This window comes from Orcinus orca, chromosome 10 (assembly GCF_937001465.1).
Source record: "Orcinus orca chromosome 10, mOrcOrc1.1, whole genome shotgun sequence".
Taxonomy (NCBI): Eukaryota; Metazoa; Chordata; class Mammalia; order Artiodactyla; family Delphinidae; genus Orcinus; species Orcinus orca.
The window spans coordinates 5,707,218-5,733,884 of record NC_064568.1 but is presented as its reverse complement, the minus strand read 5'-3'; the positions used below and the strand labels follow the sequence as shown (position 1 = coordinate 5,733,884).

At 52.1% G+C, this 26,667-nt stretch overlaps 2 protein-coding genes across 18 annotated transcripts in view; one reads left to right on the top strand and one right to left on the bottom strand.

Annotated features, from left to right (window-relative positions):
* The window catches only part of ATG7 (autophagy related 7), a 235,970-nt gene extending 220,778 nt beyond the window's left edge, over window positions 1-15,192 (top strand). For all 4 annotated transcript variants that reach the window (XM_049715542.1, XM_033437376.2, XM_033437372.2 and 1 more), the window contains one exon: window positions 14,920-15,192. In XM_049715542.1, the coding sequence (XP_049571499.1) occupies window positions 14,920-14,952 (33 nt within the window). In that variant the 3' untranslated portion in view covers window positions 14,953-15,192. The remainder of the gene's footprint in view (window positions 1-14,919) is intronic.
* Window positions 15,193-16,259: 1,067 nt separating this feature from the next.
* Window positions 16,260-26,667, bottom strand: part of VGLL4 (vestigial like family member 4) — a 270,472-nt gene continuing 260,064 nt past the window's right edge. For 13 of the 14 annotated variants that reach the window (XM_049715545.1, XM_049715547.1, XM_049715546.1 and 10 more), the window contains 3 exons: window positions 22,988-23,210; window positions 19,381-19,501; window positions 16,260-19,024 (listed from right to left, as the gene is read on the bottom strand). In XM_049715545.1, coding sequence (XP_049571502.1) covers window positions 18,753-19,024; window positions 19,381-19,501; window positions 22,988-23,210 — 616 coding nt within the window. In that variant the 3' untranslated portion in view covers window positions 16,260-18,752. Of the gene's footprint in view, window positions 19,025-19,380; window positions 19,502-22,987; window positions 23,211-23,230; window positions 26,348-26,667 lie in introns of those variants that run through there. The other variant, XM_049715550.1, reaches the window with a different exon arrangement.

Here is a 26,667-nt window from a genome sequence, read left to right as displayed (position 1 = left end):
CTGCAGTAAACACAGGACTGCATGTATCTTTTTGATACCCTGTTTTCATTTCCTTTGGATAGATACCCAGGATTGGAATTTCTGGATCATAAAGTACTCTTCTTAAATTTTTTTGGGGAACCACTATACTGTTTCCATAGTGACCGAACCAATTTGCATTCCCATCAACTAGTGCACAAGGATTCTCTTTTTTTCCGCATCCTCACCAACATTTGTTACTTGTCTTTTTGATGATAGCCATTCTAACAGGTGTGAGGTGATATCTCACTGTGGTTTTGATTTGCATTTCCCTGATGATTAGTGATGTTAAGCATCTTTTCATGTACCTGTTGGCCATCTGGATGTCTTTGGACAAATGTCTGTTTAGTTCCTCTGCCCAGTTTTTAATCAGATTGTTTGGTTTATTGTTTGGTTTTGTTGTGGTGATGGTCGTTACTGAGTTGTATGAGTTCTTTATATATTTTGGATATTAACCCCTTATCTCATATATGATTTGCAAATATTTTCTTCCATTCTGTAGATTGCCTTTTTACTTTATGGTTTTTTAGCTGGGCAGAAATGTTTTAGTTTGACGTCCCACTTGTTGATTTTTGCTTTTGTTGCTTGCGCTTTTGGTGTCATATAAAAAGAATCATTGCCAAGACCAATGTCAAGGAGCTTCTTCCATATCAGGTTTTTAGTATCCGATCTTATGTTTAAGTTTTTAATCCGTTTTGAGTTAATTTTTGTGAGCGGTATAAGATAGGGATCCAATCTCATTTTTCTGCATGTGGTTATCCAGTTTTCGTAACACCGTTTATTGAAGAGACTCTCCTTTTCCCATAGAGTGTTATTGGCTCCCTTGTCAAATAATAGCTCTCTGTTCTGTTCCGTTGGTCTGTGTGTCTGTTTTTATGCCAGTACCATACTGGTTTGATTACTGTAGTTTGTAGTATAGTGTGAAATCAGGAAGTATGAGGACTCCAGCTTTGTTCTTCTTTCTCAAGACTGCTTTGGCTATTTGGGGCCTTCTGGGGTTCCATACAGATTTTAGGATTGTTTTTTGGAATCATATATTGAATACTCTTTTGTCTGGCTTCTTTTGTTCAGTAAATTTTTGAGATTTATCCATTTTGTTGCATGGGTCAGTAGTTTGTCCTTTTGTATTGCTGAATAGTATCCCATTTTATATCATAATTGTTTATTCACTCATCTATTGATGAGTATTTGTTTCCAGTTTGGGACTATTGAAAATAAAGCTCTAGTGTGTGCTTGTTAAACAAGTCTTCATGTGGACATTTGTTTCCATTTCTCTGAGTGATTACCTAGGACTGGAATTGCTGGGTTATCATATAAGTGTATATTTAATTTTTAAGAAGCTGTCAAACTGTTTATCAAAGTGTCTGTACCATCTCTTCCCATCAGCAGTGTATGAGAGTTCTGGTTGTTCTGCATCTTGGTCAACACTTAGAGCTGGCAGTCTTTTTAATTTTGGCCATTTGAGTGGGTATATGGTTTTTATTTCTGTATTCTAATGATAGTGGATGTTGAACATGTTTTCATGTACTTATTTGCTGTCCGTATATCTTCTTTTGTGACATTTCTTTCAGATCTTTTGCCCATGTTTCCAATCGGTTATCTTCTTATTGAATTGTAAGAGTTCTTTATATTTTCTGGACATAGGTCCTTTGTCAGGTATATGCATTGCATGTATTTTCTCAATATCTTTGGCTTGCCTTTTCATTTTCTTAATGTTGTCTTTCAAAAAGCATTGAATTTTGATGAAATCCAGTTTATTAATTTTTTATGGTTCATACTTTTGGTATTCTAAGAATCCTTTGCCTACGTCTAAGTCTCATTATTTTTTTAATGTTCTTTTCTAGAAGTAGTTTTATGCTTTCTGCTTTTACATATATATGTCCATGATTCATTTCAAATTAATTTCTACGTATGATTTGAGATAAAGGTCAAGGTTCATTTTTCTCCATGTGGATATCTAATCGTTCAAGCACCATGTATTGAAACAACTCTCCTTTCCCCTTAAGTTACCTCGGCACCTTTGTTGAAAGTCATTCGACCCATATATGTGTGGGTCTGTTTCTCACTATTTTTTTCCACCCTTATGTCAGTACTGCACTCTCGGGTTCCTGTAGCTTGGTACAAAGTCCAGGGGACAGCTTCTGCCTCATCTCGAGGTCTCTGGTGGTCAGGCCCAGAGGCTGGGCCCTCAGGAGAAAGTCTGCGGGTTGTGGGGGGGGGTGAATCTTGGCCCTCTGCAGATAGCCCAGGGCACCTGCATTTGCATATTTAAAGTTTCAGAGTTCTCTCTTGGTACCAAGTCAAGGCTGCTCTGAGTTTGTTTAGATGCTGCATTTACTTCACGCTGGAGCTCTGAGCTCTCACGCTTTCCTCTCTTCCATCACCCCCTCTCCAGTGTTGACCCCCATAGCGCTTTGAGGTAGAGAACAAAAATGCCAAAGTGTCCGCCTTTTTATGGGGCCCTTATCAGAAAGTTTTCTAAGGAACTGAAAAGAAGAGCTACATAATGGAAAACATTTTGCAGCCTCCAGCACGGCCATTTATCTCAATAACCATTTCATTTAAAATGTGGGCCAAACGTATAAATCATATCTTGAAAGAAAGTATGTTGGTGCCACAGAAATTGCCCTGTATTCTTACCACCTAATTTGAAAAATGTGTTGCGAAGCCAGGAAGAAAGCAAGCAGGCCTGGGGCCTGGCCACCCTTCTCCCTCACGTCCCCTTCCTTCATGCCTCGTGTCGTCTCCAAAGTGAATCCCCACTACTCCCCAGTCTGAGTGGAGAATCCACACCCTGTTGTCAGTCGCTGCTGCTGCTGCTGCTGCTGTTTGAGAGCCTCCCTCCTTAGAGATGAGGGATTGAGAGCCCAAACCCACTGCTACCCGTCCTTGGCCCTCCCCACAGCAGAGCTCAGTCACACCTCCGTCTTTCGGCCGGCCGTAAACCCTCCTTAGAGCTCTTAGATGTTGGTCCTCATTTAAGGACATGCCTGGAGGGAGGGGCCTAATATATAGCAGGGCCCTGAGCCCCATTTTCCAGACTAATCACAGCGGGAGGTGATGGGCAGCCTGCACTGTGGGCTGGGAATTCCGGCTGGGGTCTTCCACTTAAATCTCACTGGGGGTCCACGGTTAAATGGCAGCATTCCCCCCACCCCACCCCACCCTTAGCGGGAGGTTTCTTATTTTGCTTCTCAGCACTTCCTGGGAGGGAAAAACACAAGAAACCAACAGGCACTGAGTCCCTGTGCACAGAGCCACACCCTCACCTCCACACTCCCTGGGGAGCGTCAGGATTTCCCCCCCCCTCCTTACACAACCTTTTTTTTTGATCATGGAAGTCATAAGTGAGCATTATAAAAAAAATTCTAATATAAGGAACAATACTCACACCCACGATTCCACCACTCAGAGGCTATTGTTCTGATTTGCTTTTTACTCCTAGCCCTTTTTTTCACCAAGCATGTATGTCAGTGGGGTCAGACTGAGCACAGAGTTTTCTCTTTTCAGAGATTTCTGATCATTTTCTCACATCATTAAAACTTGCTTGAAAACATGTTTAACGCCTGCCTAAGTACTCCCTCCGGTGCATGGCCACGTTCTCTCGCCCAGTCCCCTCCATGGTGTGGGGAGGCCACCTGTTTCTCTTTTCTGGCCCGGGGGGCAACTTGAGCCCCCTGCCCCCCATGGGCTATACCTTCTCCCCCTGCCGCCCATGTCCCTCTGCCCTAGCTTTGAGGCCCAAGGAGCCCCAGAAGGTGGAAACAAGCCTGGGTGGACTGTCACCGGGTGGTGTCACCTGAGGTCTGTGTCTCCAGTCTGGTCGCTGCTCGCAGCAGCCTCTTTTCCTCTGCTTCCCTCCTATGCCTCCTTTAAGATGCCAGGTGGCCCCCTGGAACCCCCTCCAGGGCATCCTATCCCTGTATCCCATGTCAGCTGAGTTCTTGGTGCCTGGAGCAGTGAAGTGAGGACCAGCCAGGCGCCACCCAGCATTCCTGAGCGCCGGCCTGGCGTGTTGGCCTTTTTCTCTGGATCTAGGTTCTGAGGCATGAGGCTGTCTTCTTCAGATCATCTCCTCTTGTCACTCAGAGCCCAGAGCATCTCTGTGGGTGGGAGGAGCAGGGAGGATGGGGGCAGAGGCCCTGAAGGTGGCGTGCAGGCCGCCCGTGTGCACGGGGGCTGCAGCCACACGGGGGGGGGGGGGGGACACACCCCGCTCCTGCCACTGCTGCAGCCACCAGAAAGCATTGCTTTTCGCCTTTCCTCCCTCCCCATCGGCTGCCCAGGGTACTTGCTGTAAATCATTATTTGCATCCTATCAGCTCTCTTGGCCACCACAGTTTCTTTCTAGTGAAACCTTAACCTTGTTCCTGGAACCGTGAGGCAGTGCACGCAGGGCCCGATTTAGCGCTGGTGGGGGGCCGCCGGGGGGAATGGGAAAGACTGGTGAGAAGTTCTCCACCAGAAGCCTCTAGAGCTCCATGCTGCCACACAAGTTCTAGCTATGTCTCCACACCCCTCCCCTCCACTAGCCTTCCACTGCCTGGTCTCTGGAAGGCTGAGTTTGGGGCTGGGGTTCCCCAAGAAGAGGGGTTGGGCCTTAATTCCTCTCCCAGATCTGGCGTCCAGCAGAGGCCAGGCTAGAGGAGGTCGAGAGTGTTTGGGACACAAGGATGGAGTGGCAGGTGAGGGTCTTTCAGAAGGGAGGCACCAAAGTGGTGGTGCATCAGAGGGGCCTGCAGACCCCTGAGGATGGTACACGGGGGTATTGCTTCATCTCCACTGAAGGAGGGTGAAAGGCAGGTGGATGGAGTGTGAGCAAGGGCCCCTGGAAGTCCCCTGGGAGCCCTCATCATCTGCCCCGGCTTCCTCGCACAGATGCTGTACCCTCTCTCTTCCCTCTTGTCTGTCCCTGACAGCTGTCATCTGCTCACACCAGGCAGCCTAGGCAGTTCCCTTCAGTCACCCTTGTCTGAGGGGCAGAAAGATCTTGAAGCTTTCAGATCACATGGTGCCTCCAGGGACGCTGGGGCATGTGCTCTGTGCTCTTAGATTCTGGACTTATGGTGAAAGGGCAGGGTTATTCCCGTGGTGTGACTGGAGCTCCAGGTGGAAATCTGGGAGTGGGCTCAGAACCTGGGCCCTCACCCAGGGGCCCCTCCTGCTACCGGGGACCCTCCCCGGATGTGACACGAACAGCCCCGGGGCAGACAGGTTAGCCCAAGAGGCGCCATTGGACAGCCCCACGGCTGCTGCACACACAGTCACCAGCGAGCACCAATCCCGCCTCTGGGAGTCCAGAAGCAAGAACTGCCCACCACTCTGCACTCCCGGAGCCTGGTGTGTGGCTCGATGCGGGGCGGGGCCCAGGGAGGAGAACAGGGCGTCAGTGGTCTGGAGTCAAGGCCTCTCTGGAAAGTTGGCTCTACCGCCCGCCTACCCGGCAGGAGATGCCCACAGCCCTGCCCCATCGTCCTGTGGGCGTGGAGGCCAAAGGCTTGACCTGCCAGGATCCCCAGCAAGGAGGTGGACTGAGGGACCCCTTCTTTACTGCTTGATTCTTGGGTATCATGTTCACACCCAGAATTCCCCTTTCTTTTTTCCACTGTGGAATCGCACCCAGGGCAGATGGTTCCGAATCACTGTTCATTCAAAAGCCACGTATCGGGCCAGGCTCTGCACCAGGGCTGGGGGCCCACCCTCGGGCAGCTCGCTGTCCTCTGGGGAGTCAGGCAGATGCACAAACTAAAACACGATGACGAATGACGGGAGGGGAGGAGTCGGCAGGAACCAAACGGGCTGTTTGTCTGAGGCGCCCGGAGCAGGAGCCAGCCCTGCAGCGCAGAATCGAGGGGAGGGGTCTCCCTTGCCCAGAGCAAGGGAAGAGCTCGAGAGCCGGGGCAGCTAGAATCTGGTGAGCTGGAGGGAGGGTCGTGGGAGGTGAGCTCGCAGAGGTGTGGAGCCCAGTGGCCCGGAAACGAGCAGGGATTGCACTCTTCCTGTGTAGACAGCACCAGAGTCTGTGGAGACCCGAAAGAGCCCCCAGGGGCCAATGATGCCTGTGGACAGGAGGCCCTGTTCTCCGGTGGGCACCTAGGGTGGAAGAGTGACCCTGGAAGCAGCCCTGCCTTCCTCCTTGGGATCCCAGCCCCGTGTCTCCACCCAGGGGGACAAAGTGGACGCTGTGGGGATGCCCGGGGTCAGGGAGGGGTATTGCCTGGAGGCTGGCCTGCAGCCTGCGCTCTGCTCCTCCTGCCAGGCCACCTCCTCCCCTCCCCTCCTTGTCCATGACTCTGACCTAGAATGTTGGGGACCAAGCACAGGCCCACAGTCCACTGGCCGGGGGAGCCCGGCAAGCCCTGCTGTCTCCCTGGGCCTCGGCCATGATTGGGTCCTCTGTCCCAAGCAACCCTCCCTGGCCCGGCCCTCCTGTGGGCATGTGTCTCTCTGGCCGAACCTGTTTGGAGCCTTTTTCTCAGTGCCTCCTGTCCCCTTCCTCCTCTGGTCCCAGTGGTCCCCTGGAAGTGCTCAGTCAGGGCTCACTGACCACCAGACCCCGGCCCGCCACTGTTTCCCATAATTTTAAGGAAAGTACTGACCACCTGGACAGGCAGGAAATGAAGGAACCCCCTCCCCTCCTCTCACCTAATGCCGCACTACCCAGTAAGTGTTTCTGAATGAGTGAACATATGAGTGAATGAATGAATGGCTATAGTGTTACCCACTTGGAAACATGATGGGACCTTCATTCTTCCCCACAAGTGGACGGAGCCCTGGCTGGGAAGTCTGCCGGGGAAGCCCAATCCAGTGTCCTCACCTGGTCCCCAGCATATGCCACCCCCAGACCCCTCTGTTCTCGGTTCTTCCCAGTAGAACGAATCGTACCTGTGAGGATCCCACTGAGGAGGTATGGGGAGCAGGGCTGCTCAGAGGCCCAAGAGAGATCGGGATATTTTAATTTTTATCTTAAAAATAAAGAAATGCTAAAACTAGGTTTCAAAAATGGTGGTAGATTTTAAATGTTTACGTTTAACAAATGAACACTTAACACACACACACACACAAATATAACCATGCCATTTACGGGATAATTACAGTGTTTATAAAAGAAAAACCTTAGTTCATGGCAGGCTCCAGGCACAGTGTGGTCCAGAAATGGGACACAGGTTCGAAATTGAAAGACAAATGGCTCCTCTGAGATGCGTCTGTCTCATTGGGAGAGTGGAAAGTGAAACCTTGAGGCCCTCTGGGGGTGTGTGGTCCAGCGCTCGTGCTCCCTGACCCCGTGTGACGGGCCCCAGCGGTTGGAAGGCTCCCCTTCCCCACATGCACAGTGGTGGCCCCAGCCCCGCCAACTACACACCTACACTGGCCTGAGGGCTGCAGGGCAGGGGCTGGGGGAGAGCATGAGGGGCCCGGGTCAGAGACTGCCCAGGTCCCCCAGCCAGCACAGGCTACCGCCAGTCCTCTCCTCGGGGGGCCCAAAGGCCGAGCCAAGAGGCAGGAGCTTAGGTTCCGCTTTCTGAACAGTGTTGGAGGACAGAGGTTAGGGACCCTGGGAGCCAGCTGCCCTGGCCTTTACTGCCCTAGGTTAGCTGTGTGTGGGCCGTGGGGCCACTCACTGGGTGCCAGGCTAACAGAATGTCAGCTTCTGCCCTTTACTGTTTTTTGGAAGGAATTATGCTCAACAGTAAGGAAATGGTGAGATAAAGTGGAAGGAGCCTCTGCTCTACCCCTTACTAGCTTGGCCTCCTTGACAGGTTACATAACTTCCTCTGCACTTGAGTTGCCTACTTGGCAAAAGGGGACAGTCACCCCAGCGTCCCCAGGCTCTTGAGAAGACGGAGTGTAGGCAGGTGTTTGGCCAAACAATATTCCACTGTAAGGAGAGACCACATTTTCCATCCATTGCTTGGTGGGCAATTGGGTTGTTTCCACTTTTTCACTGTTATGAATAGTGCTATGAACATTCATGTACAAGTTTTTATGTGGACATGGGTTTTCATTTCTCTTGGGTATACACCCAGGAGTGGAATTTCTGGGCCATTTGGCAACTCTCTGTTTAACTGTTTGATGAACTGCCACACTGCTTTCCAGAGTGGCTGCACCACTTTACACTTCCAGTAGCAACGTATGAGGGTTCCAGTTTCTCCAGATCTTCACCAACACTTGTTACTGACTTTCTGATTAAAGCCATCCTAATCGGTGCAAAGTGTTATCTCCTTGTGGTTTTGATTTGCATTCTCCTGATGCCTAATGATGAGCAAGTGTCTTTTATGTGCTTCTCAACCAGTTATCTTTTTTGAGAAATGTCTATTCAGCTTCTTTGCCCATTGTAAAAAACTGGGTTGTCTTTTTATTATTGAGTTGTCAATGGTCTAGATACAGGTTCCTTATCAGATATGTTTCTCTCACTCTGCGTTGTCTTTCCCTTTTCTTTATAGTGTCCTTTGATGCACAAAAGATTTTTATTTTGATTAAGACCAATTTATCTATTTTGGTTTTGTTGCTGTGCTTTTGGTTTTTTTAGTTTTTCAAATACACAAAACAGTCTCTTGATTCTAAAGTGAAAAAAGGTACGCTCAGAGTAGCCTCACGCCCATTCCACCCACCCCGTAGGTAGCCATTTACTTTAATTTCTGGCTTATCTTTCCTGTTTATTTTTGCAAATTTTATGAAGAGTGAGCTTGTTGGGTCAGGAGTTGACACCTCAACAGTCCTGTTGGATATTGCCACATTTTCATCTGTGGGTCATACCACTTCTGTCCTAGCAGTGTTACAGGAGAGTGCTGTTTCCCAAGCACTTGTATTCTATTTCCCACAGCACTTGTATTGGGGTTTTGCCAATCTGAGAGGTGAAAAATGTTCTGTGTAGCTTTTTAAAAAATGTCAACTTTATTAAAGTACAATTTACATATAATAAAACACACGCATGTAAAGTGTATAGTTTGGTGAGTGTGGCAAGTGATCTACTTTCTGTCACCATAGGTTAGTCTTGCCCTTTCCAGAATTTCATATAAATGGATTTATGTAGACTTGTGTCAGACTCCCGTGACTCAGCATAGAGATTCTGAGATGTATACACATTGCTGTGTGCCTTGGTGGCTGGTTCCTTTGATGGGGAGCAGTGTCCGCTGGATGGATGTCACTGTTTGCCTGTTGATGGACATTCGGATTGAGCCTAGTCTGTGCCTATTAGGACTAAAGATGCCATGAGCATTCTTGCACAGTCTTTTTGCAGACCCGTGTTTGCATTCCTTGGGGTAAATGGGAGTGGAGTCGCTGGGGCGCATGTGATGTGTATGTGGACTCTTAAGTCGCCAGGCTTTCTCCTCACGGACTGTGCCGTTTCCATTCCGACGAGCAGCAGCCGGTGAGTCCCTGCTGCTCCACATTCTCGCAGGCCTTTGGTGCTGCCAGCCACAATTTTTCATTTTGGCCATTCTAGAAGGTAAGGTATGCTGTCTCTTTGTGGTTTTTTTTTTTTAATTTAAAATTTTTATTGCAGTATAGTTGATTTACAATGTTGTGTTAGTTTCAGGTATACAGCAAAGAGAATCAGCTATACATATATCCAATCTTTTTTAGATTCTTTTCCCATATAGGTCATTACAGGGTATTGAGTAGAGTTCCCTGTGTTATACAGTAGGTCCTTATTAGTTATCTGTTTTATGTATAGTAGTGTGTATATGTCAATCCCAGTCTCCCAATTTATCCCTCCCCCCCATCCTCTGGTACCATAAGTTTGTTTTCTACATCCGTGACTCTACATCTGTTTTGCACATAAGTTTATTTGTACCCTTTTTTAGATTCCACATATAAGTGATATATTTATTTTTCTCTGTCTGACGGATTTCACTCAGTATGACAATCTCTAGGTCCATCCATGTTGCTGCAGATGGCATTATTTTGTTTTTTTATGGCTGAGTAATATCCCATTGTATATATGTACCACATCTTTATCCACTCCTCTGCTGATGGACATGTTGGTTGCTTCCATGTCTTGGCTCCTGTAAACAGTGCTGCAATGAACATTGGGGTGCATGTATCTTTTCGAATTATGCTTTTCTACGGATATATGTCCAGGAGTGAGATTGCTGGATCATATGGTACTTCTATATTTAGTTTTTTAAGGAATCTCTGTATTCTTCTCCATAGTGGCGCTACCAATTTACATTCCTACCAACAGTGTAGGAGGGTTCCCTTTTCTCCATGCCCTCTCCAGCATTTACTGTTTGTAGATTTTTTAAAACTTATTTTATTTATTTATTGCTGAGTTGGGTCTTCGTTGCTGTGTGTGGGCTTTCTCTAGTTGCGGCGAGTGAGGGCTACTCTTTGTTGTGATGCGCGGGCTTCTCATTGCGGTGGCTTCTCTTGTTGCGGAGCACGGGCTCTAAGCTTGTGGGCTTCAGTAGTTGTGGCTCGCAGGCTCTAGAGTATCAGCTCTAGAGCGCAGGCTAAGTAGTTGTGGCGCATGGGCTTAGTTGCTCCGTGGCACATGTGATCTTCCCGGGGAGGGCTTGAACCCGTGTCCCCTGCATTGGCAGGCAGATTCTTAACCACCGTGCCACCAGGGAAGCCCTGCTTGTAGATTTTTTGATGATGGCCATTCTGACCAGTGTGAGGTGGTGTGTCATTGTAGTTTGGATTTGCATTTCTCTAATAGTGCTATTGAGCATCTTCTCATGTGCTCTTTGGCCATCTCTCTCTCTGTGGTGTGGATTTGCATTTCCCTGAAGACTAAGGATGCTGAGCATCTTCTCAGGTTCTTATTAGCATTGTATTTCCTCTTCTGTGAAATATGTGTTCAAACCTTTTGCTCACTTTTAAAAACTCAGGTTATTTGTCTCTTTATCATCGAGCCGGAAGAGTTCTTTGTATATTCTGGATCTGAGTCCTCTTTATGTACAGTGTGGCTCTGTCGTTTGCCTTTTCATTTTCATAGTGGTGTCTTTCAGAGACCAGAAATTTTGAATTTTGTGTCCTAAGAAATTTTAGCATTTCTTTTCTTTCACGTAAGGTTGAACACCTTTTCTTACGTATAAAAGCTATTTGCTTATCTTTTTCTGTAAACTGCCCATGTCTTTGGCCTGTTTGGTTTTTTTTTTAAATCAGTTTATTGGTCTTTTTCTTCTTGATTTTAAGAGCTATTTATATGTTAGGGGGATGAGCCCTTCATGGTGTGTGGTGATATTTTTACCCAGTGTGTCATTTGTCTTTTCAACGTTGCTTACAGTGTTTTATCCATGCAAAATTCCTCACGTGTGTCTTTACATCATCCACTGTATCTGTTTTTATTGTTTATAGATTTTGGATCATCGGCTCCCCACTCCCAAGTTATAAAGAAATTCACCCACGTTTGCGTCCAGTATTTGAATGGTTTCATTTTTTTACACTTACATCTCTGCTCCATTTGGCCTTGATTCTGATATACAGTGAGGCATGGAATCAATTTTATCTTTTTGCAGATGACTCTCCAGTTGTCCCTATGTCGTTTATTTAAAAGCTCATATTTTTCTAATGATTTGAGATCGCATTCCTCAGACCTTTATTATTAAGATACTAAATTTCCATGTGTATTTGGACATTCTGTTCTGTTCTGTTTCTTGACTCATTTGGTTCCACTGGCCCATTTGTCTGTGCTCCTGCTGACACAACCCTGTAAATTACAGGCTTTATGACTTGTTTAAACACAGAGTAGGGGAACTGCCTCACTGCTCTTTTCATACTCAAAGGTTTTCTTAGATAGTCTTGCTCATCTCCTTTTCCACACAAACTTTAAAACCAGCTTGTCTAGCTCCAGGAAAGATACTTGATTTTTTAAAAACTGAGATTGTGTTACATTTATATGTTTACTTGGGAAAGTTGACATCTTTATTGATGTTGAATTGTCCCGTGCAAAAAACACAGGGTGTATCCCCATTTATCCCAGTTTACTTTTCATACAGTGTTTGTGAGGACTGTTACAGGACTGTTTTGAAGGATTCTCTCCCTAAAGATGTTGTGCATTTCATGTTAGGTTCACTCCCTAGTAATTTGTCTTTTTCATTGCTCTTACAATGGGTTCTTCTCTTTCGTTATGTTTTCTAACTGGATGTTGTTTGTATACAGGAAGGCTATAATTTTGTGTCATTAATTTCATATCTTGCTATCTTACTGAATACTCGTTATTATCTGTATTCATCTTAGCATTTATTTTCTTGGGTTTTCTAGGTATACTTGCATATCATCTGCAAAAGAGATCATTTATCTCTTCCTTAGGGTACGGACATTTTTAAAGCTTTGCGTTACATATTGCCAAATCTCTTCTTTTAAAAAAATACGGTACCAATTTATACTCCTCCTGGAAGTGTTTCACCATACCCTTGCCAGCACTGAGTGTTAACATTTTTAAAATCTTTGCCAGTTTATTACAACCTTTATTCATTAAGAGGACATGGCCCCGTCTTCCCCCCGTCTTCCCCAGGTGGTGGGCAGAAGGCTGAGGACCTAGCAGGGAACAGACTAACCTGGGAGTCCACGGTCTACCAGGAGCTGAGGCTTAAGTTTCTCCCCTGCCCCCAACTTTATTGAGGAATGGCTAACAAATTAAAACTATATATTTAGGTTGTACATGTGATTTTTTAAAGGTATACAATGTGATCATTTAATATGTGTATACTTTTGAAATGATGTCCACAGTCAAGTTAATTAACACATCCTTCAGCTCACAGCCCTTTTTTTATTTGTGGTAAGAACACTTAAGATCTACCCTCTTAGCAAATTTAAAAAGTATACAGTACTATAAACTACAGTCAGTAGGCTATACACTAGATCCTCAGGATTTATGCTGCTTATAACTGAAAGCTTGTACCCTGTGACCATCTCCCCATCCCCTCCAGGGCCTGGCAACCATCCATCTACTCTCTGGTTCTATGAGTTTGGCTTTTTTAGATTCTACACGTTAAGTGATATCATACAGTATTTGTCGAGGCTGAAGTTTCTGGAGGTTTACACTTAAGACTGCTGCTGCCCTCCTGAGCCCAGCCAACGGCAAAAGGACTGGCTGCCCTAGCAGAGAAACCCCATCTCCGGCCCAGAGAACACATTCTGGAAAATCCCTGAGCAGTTCTGTAAAATCCATTGCCTCCCCGCAACCCCGCTTTTGCTGAGTCCCATCATAATCAGCCCTTTGGGTGCCTTACTTGATCCCCTACGCAGCCTGGGCAGTGCCAGGAACAAGGGGAAGAGCCAGGATCCCTCCCCGCTGCCCACGCTCAAGCCAGCTCTCTCCCCGCCCTGCCGTGTGCAGAGGTAGGGCCGGGTGCTGAGGAGTCCTCCCCAGAGCTGAGAGCCAATAAGATGGATGACAGAACGGACTGAGGCGCCTGCTTTCCCATTAAAGCCCCCAGGGTCCTGTGAAGAGCCCTGGCTACCCACTTGCAGGAGGGCGTGGCTCACTGACACGGACTCTGCCCGGCCCTGGCTGGCGGCCCCCCTCCCCGGAGGCTGGGCGGGAGGACAGAGGGGGCCGTGGCCCGCCGGGCTCACCCCCCTCGTCTTGGCCTGGCCCCCTCCTCCAAGCAGCCTTTTTACTCACATAACCCTTTCCCTCTCACCTGTGTTCCCAGCTCTGTACCTTACTTGCTGTGTGATCCTGGGCTAGTTGACTCCTTCTCTGAGCCTGTGTGCATCTACACCTCCTCACAGGCTGTTGTGAGGAGTGAAGGAGGGAGAATCTGCGCCAGGTCGGCAGAGCCCGCGTGTGTTTACTGAATGAGAGAGTGAAAGAATAAATGAATTGTGTCAGAGAGCCCTCTGGTGCCCCTTCCCCCACTCAGATGGTTAGAACTGGAGGTGCATCCGACGCAGCCTTAGTTGGAAAGGCAGCAGCTCCTCCACCACCAGCCCCCACCCCACCCGAGGGGGCAGGCCCAGGGGTCTGTTTCAAGCCTTGCTGAGGAGGATCTGGGCAGGGAGCCTGGCCCAGAAAAGGGCAGGGCCACCAGGCCACCCTCAGGCTGCTGGGCCCCAGCCCCAGTCCCTCCGCACTGTCCCCGCTGCTTCGGCGTCTAGACCTTGGTGGTCTCATCCCAGTGTCCTTGGACAGCAGGGTGCATGTAAAAGTGAGGGTGTGTGTGGGAGGCACACCCACCACCAGCCCTCGGCCCCAGGCAGTTGGTCCTCAGGAGAGAGGAAATTTCCTTCTCTGTATTTATTTTCCACATCCCCGACACTGAAAGCCAAGCTGGTGTTGATATTTACCTTGGCTGGGACTCCCCATCTCTCCGGGCCAGCCTCGCGTAAACACGATGTTCCTTTCCTCGGCTCTGCCAGCATTGAGGTGGCCTTTTGCAACCAATTCTAGGAATTTTGAAAGTCTGTAGGCGTAAGTTCAGGGCCCAGGCGCACAGGGTGCGAGAAGCGCCTGGGGGCTCCATGCTGGCCTTGGGCCTTCTCCCGGGGGTTCACGCAGGGGGTGCAGAGACAAAGCTGGGCCTGTGGGGGCCAGCGGGCAGGGCCCCCCTCATTCCTCTCGTTCCTCAGGGCCCGTGGTGGCCAGTAGGGCTTACTCTAGAGGGCAACAGTGGTCAGCACCACAGAAATGGGAGTGAGTGGGGGGTGGGCGGGGCAGGGACGCTGCAGCAGTGGGAGCGTCCGCACGGCCCGGTCCAAATCCCAGCTCGGCCACTGGGGGCTCATTCACCAGGGAGGCCTTGGGCAAGTGACCGCAGGGCTCTGAGACGTGGTTTCGTTATACAGGAAACGGGGTGTCAGTCCCTTGGTGACAAGGGGGCTGTGAGGCACTGCAGGTGGCAGCCGTGTTCCTTTTGCTGTCGCCACAGCTGCACGGCTTTGAGGCAGCATCACAGGTGGTGCCGGGTGAACGAACGCTCTGAACATCTCCCGTTCTCCACGCAGATCTGGGACATGAGCGACGACGAGACCGTCTGACACGCCCCCCACCCTGGCTGCCGGCCCGCTGAGGGGCTCTCAGTCTCCGGAGCAGGACGCTGCCCCCAGGACCGGTGATTGTGGTGATTCTCCAACCTTTGTGGTCCCCTCATCTCCATACCTTAAGGACTGGGGCCCTCCCTCTGCTGCCCGGGAGCTTCTCCGTTTCTTATGATTCATGGTCCCACCAGTTCTCAGCTAAATAATAACCTTGGCTTCGGCCTTGCCAGTGATCTGGGACTTGGTTCCCTCCACGAGCAGTTCTTTCTTCTTGTTGTCACACGTGTTTGGTAGTCAGGCTCCCGGGATTCTCCTGGCCGTGACCCCCATGGGGTGGAATGAGGAGAGGGAGGAGTTGGCCCAATGCAGAGCAGGCAGGGAAGTGAGAAGTCAGCTCCTTGCCGCAGCCATCGCGGGGGCAGTGCCACAAAGCCCGCAGAGGGGCCCCGGGCACGTGTGAGCGCTGGGGTTCCGTCAGCGTGGCCTGCAGGCGGAGGAGGCAGGAGAGCTGAGGCACGTGCGGGACAGAAGGGACTGCACTTGTCCCCGTGAACCCAGACCGCCGCTGAGGACGGAGTCTGCTGCCCAGACAGCTCCCCCACCTGCGGGCCTGTCCTCAGCTGCGGGCTCGGGAGATCACACGTGTCTGCTGCTTTGTGCTGGTGGCAGGGCCCAGGGACAGATCCTCGAAGCTGCCTGCGTGGGGCCCCTCCTGCCTCTGACAGGACACCCGAGGCCCAGAGAAGGCTTCAGACCCCACGTGAGAGCCTGCTCTCCTGCCACAAGCAGGGGCGGCTGCGCCTTCCGTCCCAGGCTCCTCCCTGGTGGTGGCCTGGAAGGCCCGAGTCTGTGTGGGCTGGAGTCCGTGGTGTGTCCGCCTCAGCCTGTGGCCAGGTGTCCATCAGGGGTGGCGGGAGGGCTCTGCCGTGGGCCCCTTGGGCTGATTTTCCTCCTCCTCCTGGGTAAGCACGTCCGTGCCAGCCTCAGAGCTGGGCATGGAACCCAGGAGAGGGGCCATTTCCACTTTATTTCTGTGGTGTCATCTTTTTTGTCTTGGGCCTGGAACCAAAGTCAGAATTGAGTCTGAGTCGTACAAGAGTTGGATTTCTGTAAGTAAGTTAGGTAAATGACGTTACTCCTAGAGAGTTAAAATTACAGCTTTCCAGCCTGTGCGGGGCTTAAATCAGAGGCCACTGTACAGCAGGGCAGGGCTGCTGAGCCTTGCCCCAGCCTCTCTGGGGCTTCAAGCAAAGGTCCCGCCCAGCCTGGCTCTGTCACTGCAGGACCCAAGGATCACACATACAGTCTGTGGTTTAAGAGCACTTTATTATTGTTCTTAAGGCTACTTTTAAGTACAAAAAAAAGATGGCCTGCCAAACCTTTTTTTTTCTTCTTCTTCCAGGAAAAACAGGCCACACAGAGAATGGTATATTACAGATTTACAAACATGGAGAGAATGGTCAGAACACACTGCAGATGGCGTGGCTCTGTGAAGAACCTCTCTGTGCCCCCCGAGGCCTGGGAGTGTCCCTTCCTGGTGACCGTTTGGTTTCCTGCCCGAGGCCCCTCCCAGGTGCTGCCTATCCCAGATAGGTCAGCGCACCAGGGACCCGGCCCTCAGTGCCACCGTCCCTCGCAAAGCGATGGCCTCGCTGGTGGACGCGGGCGTGCGAGGAGCCCGTTCTGCACAGAGCCGCCGGCAGTGGGGTTGTTTTCCTGGGGCAATGCTCAGTAGCCTGTAGCAATAACAAACTAGTGGCTATTAAGGCAGATGCAGTGTTCTCATAGAATAACTGTGTTCCTGCACTTTTACAGACAAATCTACGACAAAAAAAAGATCAACTTTTTTTTCCAAACAACAAAAAAATATGAATGATTACAATAGGAAAGGGAAAAATTAAATAGCTACATATCATTAACAAATTAATTGTTCTTCAAAAAATACCTACAAATTTCTCTGTACATTCTTTACGCACAGCGTAATGATGGTCTTAAAGTTACCTATATAAAAAAAGTGTTCTCAACGATTTTTCCTACAGAAAATATAGGGGCCTGAATGCAGAAGCCTGGAAGCCCAGTTAAGTGGGAGGGAAACATGTGCGGGGGCCAAAAGGGGAGGCTTTCCTCCGCCTTTTCAAATACCTACAGCCACCCTGTGGCCACAAGAGCCCATCCTCCTGCCTGTTCACCAATGCCAACCAGCGAACCTGTACTTTTCTCATACTGACAACCAGCCTCGAGAGCTCCGGTGAGTCCACGGTGCCTCGCGGGTGAGGCGGTCATGCCCGAGTCACCTGGCCAGGTGACTGCTCAGGCCCTGTGGTGGGCAAGGCTGGAGGGTAGTAGCACAGGGGAGGGGCAGGGGCATGGAAACGTTTACCAGAAAGAAGAGCAGCTGTCGAACATCCACAGCTGGGTCTGTCATGCTTTCTTCTTCACTAAGTTCTAGTTAGTAGCTATTACTATAGCAAACGATAATAAATGCAGTAATAACTGTATAAAGTCAGAGGAATGTATACTGCCTTGGCCCCAGCGTACGAGGAAGCATACAAAACACCATCTCACAGATTGTCAGGAATCTGCTGTTCAGCCACGAGTTCAAAGGGAGCAGTTTCTGCATCGAGGGAAGTTGGAAGACACAAGTCCCAACTGCCCTGGGAGCGCGTTAAGAAGCAGACAGGGATGCAAAAAATTACTGATGCTGTCAGCCTGCAGCCACAACTCGAGCATCCTGCTCTGCAGCTGACCAGCCACTCGCCCGCCTGTGTCCAGGGCCTGCCAGGGACCGACTGGCCCCACGCTACTTGGGAGTAACGTGAATATCAAACACAAATCTTAGAGTACAACTGTACCAGCAGTAAGTATATCTAGGACTGTAACTGACAAAAATAAACGAATTCTGAAAAGAAGCTAGTAAGTATTAAGCTTTCTGTTTACTGTCTATACAATTAATAGAAACCAGCTATTTTTATCCATTAAAACATGCATCACGTTTAAAGCACTACAGAATCCTCCAACTTCAGCTCTAGTCTAACAAACTGCAGTGTTTACAAAAGGTAAAATGCCCGTGATTGGTAGAGTCTGCAGTCCAGTTGCAAGCACCTGAAAATCTAGACAGAGAAAGACCTATAAACCTGCATGAGACTTCCCCTTCCAAAGCAGTTTTGTCTAAATTAATACAACAACAGAAAAACACACCCATGGTCAGAAATGTCATCCTTAAACCCTCCGTTTTTCAGCAGTTTGCCCTCAGAGTACTATCATCTCGCACAAAGTTGTCAGGCAGGCAACTTGAGTCCTCCTCCCATAGTGCAAATCAGACACGACAGTTCTGTTCTCTTCAAGTAGACGCACACACACAAGCGCACACACACACGTGGGCTGGAAGCTGAGCCGCACACGCCCCGGTCTCGAGAAGCAAATGAAAAAGCACAAAGCGTCTGGGTCACCAGTGGCCTGGCCCGTGACTAAGAAAGCGCAAGCCGTGGAGTCCAGGCCCTGTCGGGCAGCTGACCTGCATTGAGGCTTCTTTGGTAACCAAGGCAGGGACTGGGGAGCGACAGCGGACAGAGGTTCCACGCGCAGGTGCTCCTATCACGTCTGAGGGCCCCGGGTACGGATACCAAGCAAGTACAAAACAGAACAAAAATCCCGACGACGTGGTTTTTGCGAATAAACCATCCCTCCCTCCCCCCACCCCCACGATTTTTTTTTTTCATTTTTCCATTTTTTAAGCACTGACTGTTCGAAGCTCAGGCAAACCATGCAGATGGACGTGGCGTTGGAGGGCGGTGCTCCCTTCAGGAGGCCACAGACGGGGAGTGGCTGTGGCTGACCATGTGGGCAGAGGGGCTGGCGGGCTGGCCCCTGCGAGAGGCCGACTCGGGGCTGCTCGACGCGCCGTCCTTGGCCGCCTTGATCTGGAGCCATGTGTCGCCCAGGGCTTTGGCGAAGTGGTCGTCCACAGAGCCCGTGATGGACACGGAGTTGGGCGCCGGCTCGGGCTCCTTGTAGTTCTTGCCCAGGCTCCTGCGGAAATGCTCCTCCACCACGGGGTCGCAGGTGGTGGCGGCTGCGGGGGGGAGGACAGCGGTCAGGGCTGGGACCCGGGGACACCGGGGGGGCCCCCCCGCACAGGTCACCTCTTTGAGCCTGCCACGGGGCGGCACGCCTGCTGCGCCGGGCCGTGAACGCGTTCAGACCCCCCGTGCTGCAGCCGGCGGGCCCCGCTAGAGGTGGGACCTGGAGGGCGGGGCCGACGTGCTGCTCCCCCGGCCCCCCCGCCAAGCACAAGGCCACTGCACCGGGGCTCAAAGAACAGGGTGTCGACCTCCCTCAGAAAGGGGCCCAGAAGCCAGCCACTCCTGCGACCAAGAGGACACGGAAGGAGCCCTCAGTCCCCTGCAGTGGTCTGAGCGGGGCACTTACAGCTCGGGGCCCTCCGGTAGCTGGCCGGGCCGGCCGCGCAGCCGCTGTGCGCGATGGGGCAGTGGGAGAGGTTGCAGTTCCGGGCGCTGGCGGAGGCGCACGTGATCACCGAGGGCCGGTTCTGCGGAAGGAGGGGGCTGGCGTCAGTGCGGGCGCGGGCACACAGGCGGCAGCAGCGGTTCTGCTCCCCCGCCCCAAGTGGCGACCCCATCCTCATATCCCCGCCCAGCTCCGAGGCCGGGCGGCCACCCCGGCGCCCCTCAGTCCCCACGCCGGGCACCCGTCCCGCCTGGAGAACCAAGTGCCGGCGGCCTCGGTGTTGGAGTGGTGCCTCGGCGCGGGGCCTCACCAGTACCCACGCTCTGCGGGAGCCCCTCCTGGAGCCGGCCCAACAGCAGATCCAGTCAAGCCCAGGTGCCGCCTCCTGCTTCACGTTGGGGGCCACACTGCTCAACGACCCGAACCCACCGTGAACTAGAGTCTTGGGGGGTGTGCGCTCGGCCCCCTCCCAAGCTCTCCCTTGTCTGAGCAGTGACCCTCAGTGTGAGGCAGTGGCAGTGTGGATCGGTGAGGGACGTGGGACAGAGGCTTGGCTGTTGGGAGCTGGCCTGTCCCAACTCTCGGATCTGAAATGAGACCATCGCCGAGGCGGGAGACCAGCGTGTAGATGGCAGAGGGCTGTAAAGGGACCACGGCTCCTACCATCACGGTCCTGAGAGTGCCTGGCCCTGCCCTTCTCAGGGTGTATCCTCGGAACCCTCCCCCCAACCCCCGGCTTCTCTGGGCCATCCCAGGACCCTTCTAATATACTCCTGGTTTTTCCCAAGCCAAGCCAGCTCAAGTCGGTTTCTGTTACGACCATGCAAGTCACAATGGAGACAGAAACGCAGGAATCTATCCAGGTGCCTGAATCACACACAAAGCACCCTCACCCCATGCGCCTGCCCACGCTCGCCCTCCTTCCCCGAAACCACCGCAGAGTCTGCCTGGCAAACTCCGCTCGTCCTTTAAAACCCTGTTCAAATATCATCTCTGTGAAGCATGACCCTCCCCCTGCCCGCCCCACATTCAGCCAGTATACCAGCCCTTCCAGAGGCACCTGCCTCCCCGACCACACACACTTCAGAGCAGGGACCAGCGAGTGTCTGCATCCCCAGACCCGGACAGAAAACATCTGTGAACCAACTGAGCGCCCTTAGGTTCCAGCCAGGAAACTTAACTCCTGAAAACCCGGACGACGAGACAGCTAGCCGGACCTAGCTGAAGGGTCACCCCAAAGGCAGTGTCAACAAGGGAATCGGGCCTTGTCCACCCCTGGCCTTTCCCGTAAAGAGGTGGATCAGTAGCCACTGTGAAGTCTGCACATCAAACCTTCCTGTGATGGGAAGTGAACAGGAATGATAAGAACACGTCTGTGATGAAGATCTGTACCCACACCGGTGAGCGGGGATGTGCTTGGGTCTAACAAGAAATTCCACACATCCAGGATGGGAGAAGATGCAGCTTAGCGGCAGCACGTGAACCAAGAATCTGGGGCTTTATTAATTCCACACGTGAGCAATGGGATGGAGCCACCAGGAGAGCTGGTGTGACAGCGCCCCGTGTGGACGACAATGGCAGACAGGAGAGAACATGGCTTTGAGGCCGGGTGGACCTGGGTGAACCAGCTCTAGTCAGTAGGCAGGACCTTCAGCCCTCTAAGCTTCCATTTCTTTGAGTATGAAACGGGAAGACTCGTACCTGAGGGGCGTGGAGCATCGCCTGAGATGGGTGTGGGGGCCTAGCCCGTGGTCACGTCCAGGAGTCCTGCCCTGCAGGTGCTGGTCATGCCGCACCTGAAGGACAGCCTGCAGTGTGCAGCCCACCTTTTGAAGGGCCTATTTGAACCCCCGAGCCCGTGATCTCCCCGCCAGCCCTCTCGTAGTGAAGTGCTCTCCATCCTCGAGATGGGGCTGTGCAGCCATGTGCATAAGTGACCTCGCCCCGTGGTCAGGCTGGAGATCTGCCTCAGCTGCGGCTCAACCACCGAGGCCGACTCAGGAGAAGATTCAAGTTGAGCTCAGGAGCTGGGGGACGGCCACGCCGAGCTGGCCATGTGATCCAGAAGCAGAGAGAGAAAAGGATGCAGAGACAGGCACGGGGCCAGGGGAGGAAGGAGGGTCCCGCCTCCTATCTGCTCGCCCAGGCAAGAGCCGGCCCTTGCTTCCTGAGCCTGGCTGTACCCGCGACCCTGGGTCTGGGAGACGCCCCGGGCCCTCCCAGTATAACTCCCTTCCTTCCTGTAGCTCCAGGGCCTCCCAGCGCCGGGGCGCAGCAGCACTGGTGAGTGTCCGCTACGTGCTAACTCAGCCTGGTTCTCACCAATTCATACATTAAGACTTGAGTTATCTGACTCCCTGTCTCCTCCAGACTCAAAACTGTGAGCGCTCGCATCCAGCTTGACCAGTTTCTAACACACTCCCTACACAAAGCAAGTGTCCACGCAGTTTTGTTAAAAGAACAAAGGAAACAAACAGGGTTGTGATTTTGGGCTCCATCAGCCTCACTGGGAACCACAGGCACCAGCGCAACCTCGCCCAACGCCCGGGGCCCCTCACAAGCAGCTGTCACAGACTGGGTCAGAACCAGGCGCGGGCCGGGGACACAGCGGCGGCCTGGAGGCTGAGCCCGGCTCCGGCGGCCCCAACACCTCCTCTGCTCGCTGTCCACGTCCAAGAGTCTTAAGCAAACACTGAGTGAGGACCTATTAGGTCACAGGCCCCAAAGGTTCAGAGAGAAAAGCCATGGGTTCGTGCAGTGTTTCTGAACCTCAAGGCTAATGCCTCCTTTTATTAGCTCTTCCTCTAGGAACCCCATTTTTTTTTTCTTTTTTTGGCGGTACGCGGGCCTCTCACTGTTGTGGCCTATCCCGTTGCAGAGCACAGGCTCCGGACGCGCAGGCTCAGCGGCCATGGCTCACGGGCCCAGCTGCTCCGCAGCATGTGGGATCCTCCCGGACCGGGGCACGAACCCACGTCCCCTGCATCGGCAGGCGGACTCTCAACCACTGCGCCACCAGGGAAGCCCCCAGGAACCCCATTTTCTAAAGCCTTTTTTCCTACCAAGCAATCTGTGTTTATTAAGTAACAACTTAATTTCCTAAAAAAAAAAAAAAAACTTTGCCAATCACAGGTTTCTGACCAGCAGGAGCTAATAGCCACTGTGACCACTGACTTCATAGGATTCCAGCCCAAAGCAAAGCAACCTGGCATTTAACTCCATCTGTGTGGCCCTGTAACGGGTTGACGTAGGATTCCTATTAGGATTATTACATTGATCCCTAAACACGGCTGCCAAGGAAGACTGCTAGAAACACAGCTAGTCTAGACCAACCCCGTCTCGTGCAAAGAAACTAAGCCCCAAAGACATTGTCTTGTCTGAGGCCATTAGTCCCAAGGGGCGAGGCCTAGGCAGGCCCAGGTCAGAATTAAAACCACCCTCAGTACAGAACCGAGGGTGGGGTTACTCCCCACGTCTGTCACCGCCCTCCCTGCACCCCACCCTCCATCCCCCAAGCCCCCGGACCCACTACCGGCCACCGGCCGAGCCGCGCTGGACAAGGGCATACCTGCTGCCGCTCCACTGGGGTCATGGTGGGCGAGAGGCCGGCCGGCCTGCCAGCGTCCAGGCTGTTCTTGGTCAGTGCAAGGGGCTGCTCCATGCTGAGGCTGGGGAGGGACGTGTACAGGTGGCTGCCATGCAGGCTCATAGTGGGGGCCACGGCTCGCTCAATGGGGCTGCGGCTCCGTTCCCGGGGGTCTTTCCGGCAGTCCCCGTTGGCCGTCTTGTTCCTGAAAAAGAGGAGTGAACGCTCAGACAGGAAAACCTGGCAGCTTCTGGGAGGCAAGGGGGCTGGTGAGACACTCACACTGATCATTTCATCCCTCACTTTGGTGTGGGTAAATATTACACAATCATCACCCCACCGTCTGAGGCTCTGATCGAATAGCCTACCAGTAACTGAGGGGCCAGGATGCTAACCCAGGTGGGTGCTGGGGAGAAGCACCTTCCCAGGGTCCAGAGTCAGCTCCATAGCTCCATCCAGACGAGACGGCAGCCCCCTGCTCGGCAGTCTGGCTGAGCGCTCCTTCAACAAACTCCACTCGCTCGGAGCCCAGAGATCTCACCTGTGTGCTCCAGGCTGGCTTGGTTGGACCAGGATCTGCCTTCAGAAGGATGAAGGTGGTGATGATGCCAAAGTAACCCCATGCCTCCTACCTGCCGGGTCCTGTTCTAAGGCTCCACTGGCCTCAGCTCATTCAGTCTTCCCAACAGCACTGAGAAGGGGAGGCTGTAACCACCCCCGCCCCAGACGAGGGGACCGAGACCCAGCGCAGTCTCCTCACTGGCCAAGGCTACTGGCCCGCGAGCCGTGGTGTTTGGCTCACGGTGTGGCAATCAGGCTGGTGTGGAGCGTGGAGAGCCTGGCGCACCAGCGGGAGGGCCCTGCCGTAGGAAAGTCCAACCACAGGCAGGTGCGGGCCGAGTGGGACCCAGATGACGCGGTAGCACGGGCCCTGCCTGCAACCTGTTGGATCTCATCTAGGGGCAAGGTCACACGCTGCATCTCTTTGAGAACGGGGAGAATGACTCCGCACAATAGCCGTGGGCCTCACGGTAGAAGCCCAGGAACTCGCGGCCCAGGTTTCACCCCCGCCCAGGGGTTCTTTGTGCCTCAGGTCTCAGCCCTTAAATCCGCTGCGTTCTCTGCTGCCAAAGCAGTCTTTTTTTCATAACAAAGGAGCAAGTATTCTAACTAAAAATGTGGTAATGACTTCTGTGACGGTGGAGAGATCAATGGACATTAGTGGAACCAAATCAGCTGTAAGCTTAGTTCATCAACTACAGGGCAACGAACCGCGTAAGGCACAGCATGTAATTTATGGGTGTGTCCCGCCAGCCCCGCACTATTCGCTGGTCGACTATACAAGCTGACTTAGAAGCAATTAGACAATAAACTTCCAGCCCATGAAGACAATCACGGAAGAGTATGTTCTGGTCACAGTGTAGATGAGATGTTCCATACACACCACATGGATCCTGACAAGTTTCAAAGAATTACAATACCAAAAAAAGAAAAGAAAAAAAGTAATTCTGAAACCAGCCTGTCCATGATTTCATCTTCCTGTGATGATTCAGATGACATTACAGGCCTTTACAGTGAAGGGCTGCGCGGTCGTGACCGCAAACGCCGAACGTTCCTGCAGAACGGCACAGAACGGGGACGTCTGGCTCGATGGGTTTCAGGCCCCTCAAACCCAAGATAACCTGGCTTTTCCCTGAACGGGTACTTATTACTGAATATACAGGTGACCAGTGTCTGAAAAGACTACGTTGTCACACAGAGTCATCTCCAGCATCAGGTTTCCATCTAAATTTGAATAAAATTCAGTGTTTGATGAGCTATGTGAATTGCTTCCCTGACACAGTGAGGTTTGTCATTGTGTCAGGGAACCTACCCCCCAAAGTGAGGTTTCTAGAGGTCACTTCATGAACTCTGCAAACTCAGGGACCGGACACGTCACTTGGAACGCGCCTCCGTCCAGTTCAGGCCCCACGATATTCAACCAATGTTAACTGAGCCCCTATTTTCTGACGGTTACAGAGAGGAAGACACAGCCCTTCTCATGGGCTCACGACCACGGGCAGGGGCGACAAGCTCCCCCGTGACCACCACAGCACCGGGAGGGGCGCAGGGCCGGAGGAGCGGGCAGAAGGCTGGAGAGTCGCCCGGGGGCGCCGGTGCTCACACCCCGCACCACGCAGCACCGCGACGCTGCACAGCGCAGCAGGGGGCCCGAGGAGCGATGGGGACTGTCCCAAGTCAACCCGCGGGGAGCGAACGGGAGAATGGGCCCCCGCAGGCAGGACGCGGCAGGCATCAAGGACCGGAAAAGACACTGAAACACCCAGAAACCATCTGAAGACCTCGCTGGTTAATTTTAGTAAAATTATACATTACTCAGATTTCCAGCTCGTTTTCCCAGTTCCCGGAGCTTGAAGACAGACGTTGTTTTCCTTCCCCCAGTGACTCATACCCCGGGCTCCGCTGCTTCCCGGGGCATCATGTGCTCCCGGACCCAAACCACACGTTTCCTGCCTGCGAGCCCCGCGGCGCCTCCGTTCTCATTAAAGACGACGTTTGCTCGGGAAAGAGTCCAGAGGGCTCGTGCGGGGGGCTGGACGCAGAGGGGCAGCCGATGACAGGAGGCTTGGGGTGCACGGCCCCTCCCGGGACCCATCCTCACCCTGGGGAGGGCGTTTCCACAGAGAAATGGGTGCCACGTGCTGCCGCTCTGCCCTGAGGCGAGAAGCCAGCAATGTCCCCAGTGTCTGGGGAAAAGTAGACTCAACTCCAGGCAGTGAAACTGAGGAAAGTGCATCCACTCGCACACTCGTCAACGTGAGGTTTTCCCGCCCTTCAGCCGCCGGGGCTCAGAGCTGAAGGAAACCCTCAGGAAGGTCTTACTTGACAATCTCGGGCCTCGACTAAATTCCTTACCTCCTGACACCAATTCACTAAACCAAAGGGAGTCTGAATTCTTAGCACAGGGGAGGGACGTGGGGATGAAGCTATTTACTTAGTGCTTTGGAGGAAATGTTCTGGGGCCCCGGGGGTCCCCATGCTGTAGGCCCCTCGGCCCAACCCGGCCCCCGTGTCCCCCGCGCGGGCCCAGGCTCCCGTAATACAGGAACGTCCCTGAGGTGACAGGGTGTCCCGGCCAATGGGATGCAGAACACCCACGGCAGGAGGCGACTGAAGGTCTGTGGCAACACCCACTGTGCACGAGGGTGAGGTGTATATGGAGGTTCAAGGAAGGAGGGAGCAGGGCCCACGAGGGTCACGGCAAAGACCGAGCCCGGCCTCCGACTCACCCATCTTGCCTGTCCTCTGCATCCCTCACACAAGCGTCCGCCCTCTGGGAACCTACAGGATGGTAACAAACCTTCACCTTCACGGCCCAACACGTATCACAATAAAGTTGTTAAAGCATCGTTAATTTTAGGAAGCTTCCTCAGAGAAGATACTTAATGCCGTTGAACTGTACACTTAGAAATGGCTACAATGGTACACTGTATGCACTACAATTAAAAATAGTAGTAATTAAAAAAAAGTAAAACCAGAAAATGTCTCTCCCCTGCCATTACTTGCTGAGTTGCTGGGTCTGTGACGTGGATCAAGTAGATGGCCCCGTCCCTGTCTCACAAAAAAGAGGCCGGAGGTGAGGACGATAAACGCTTAGCCTG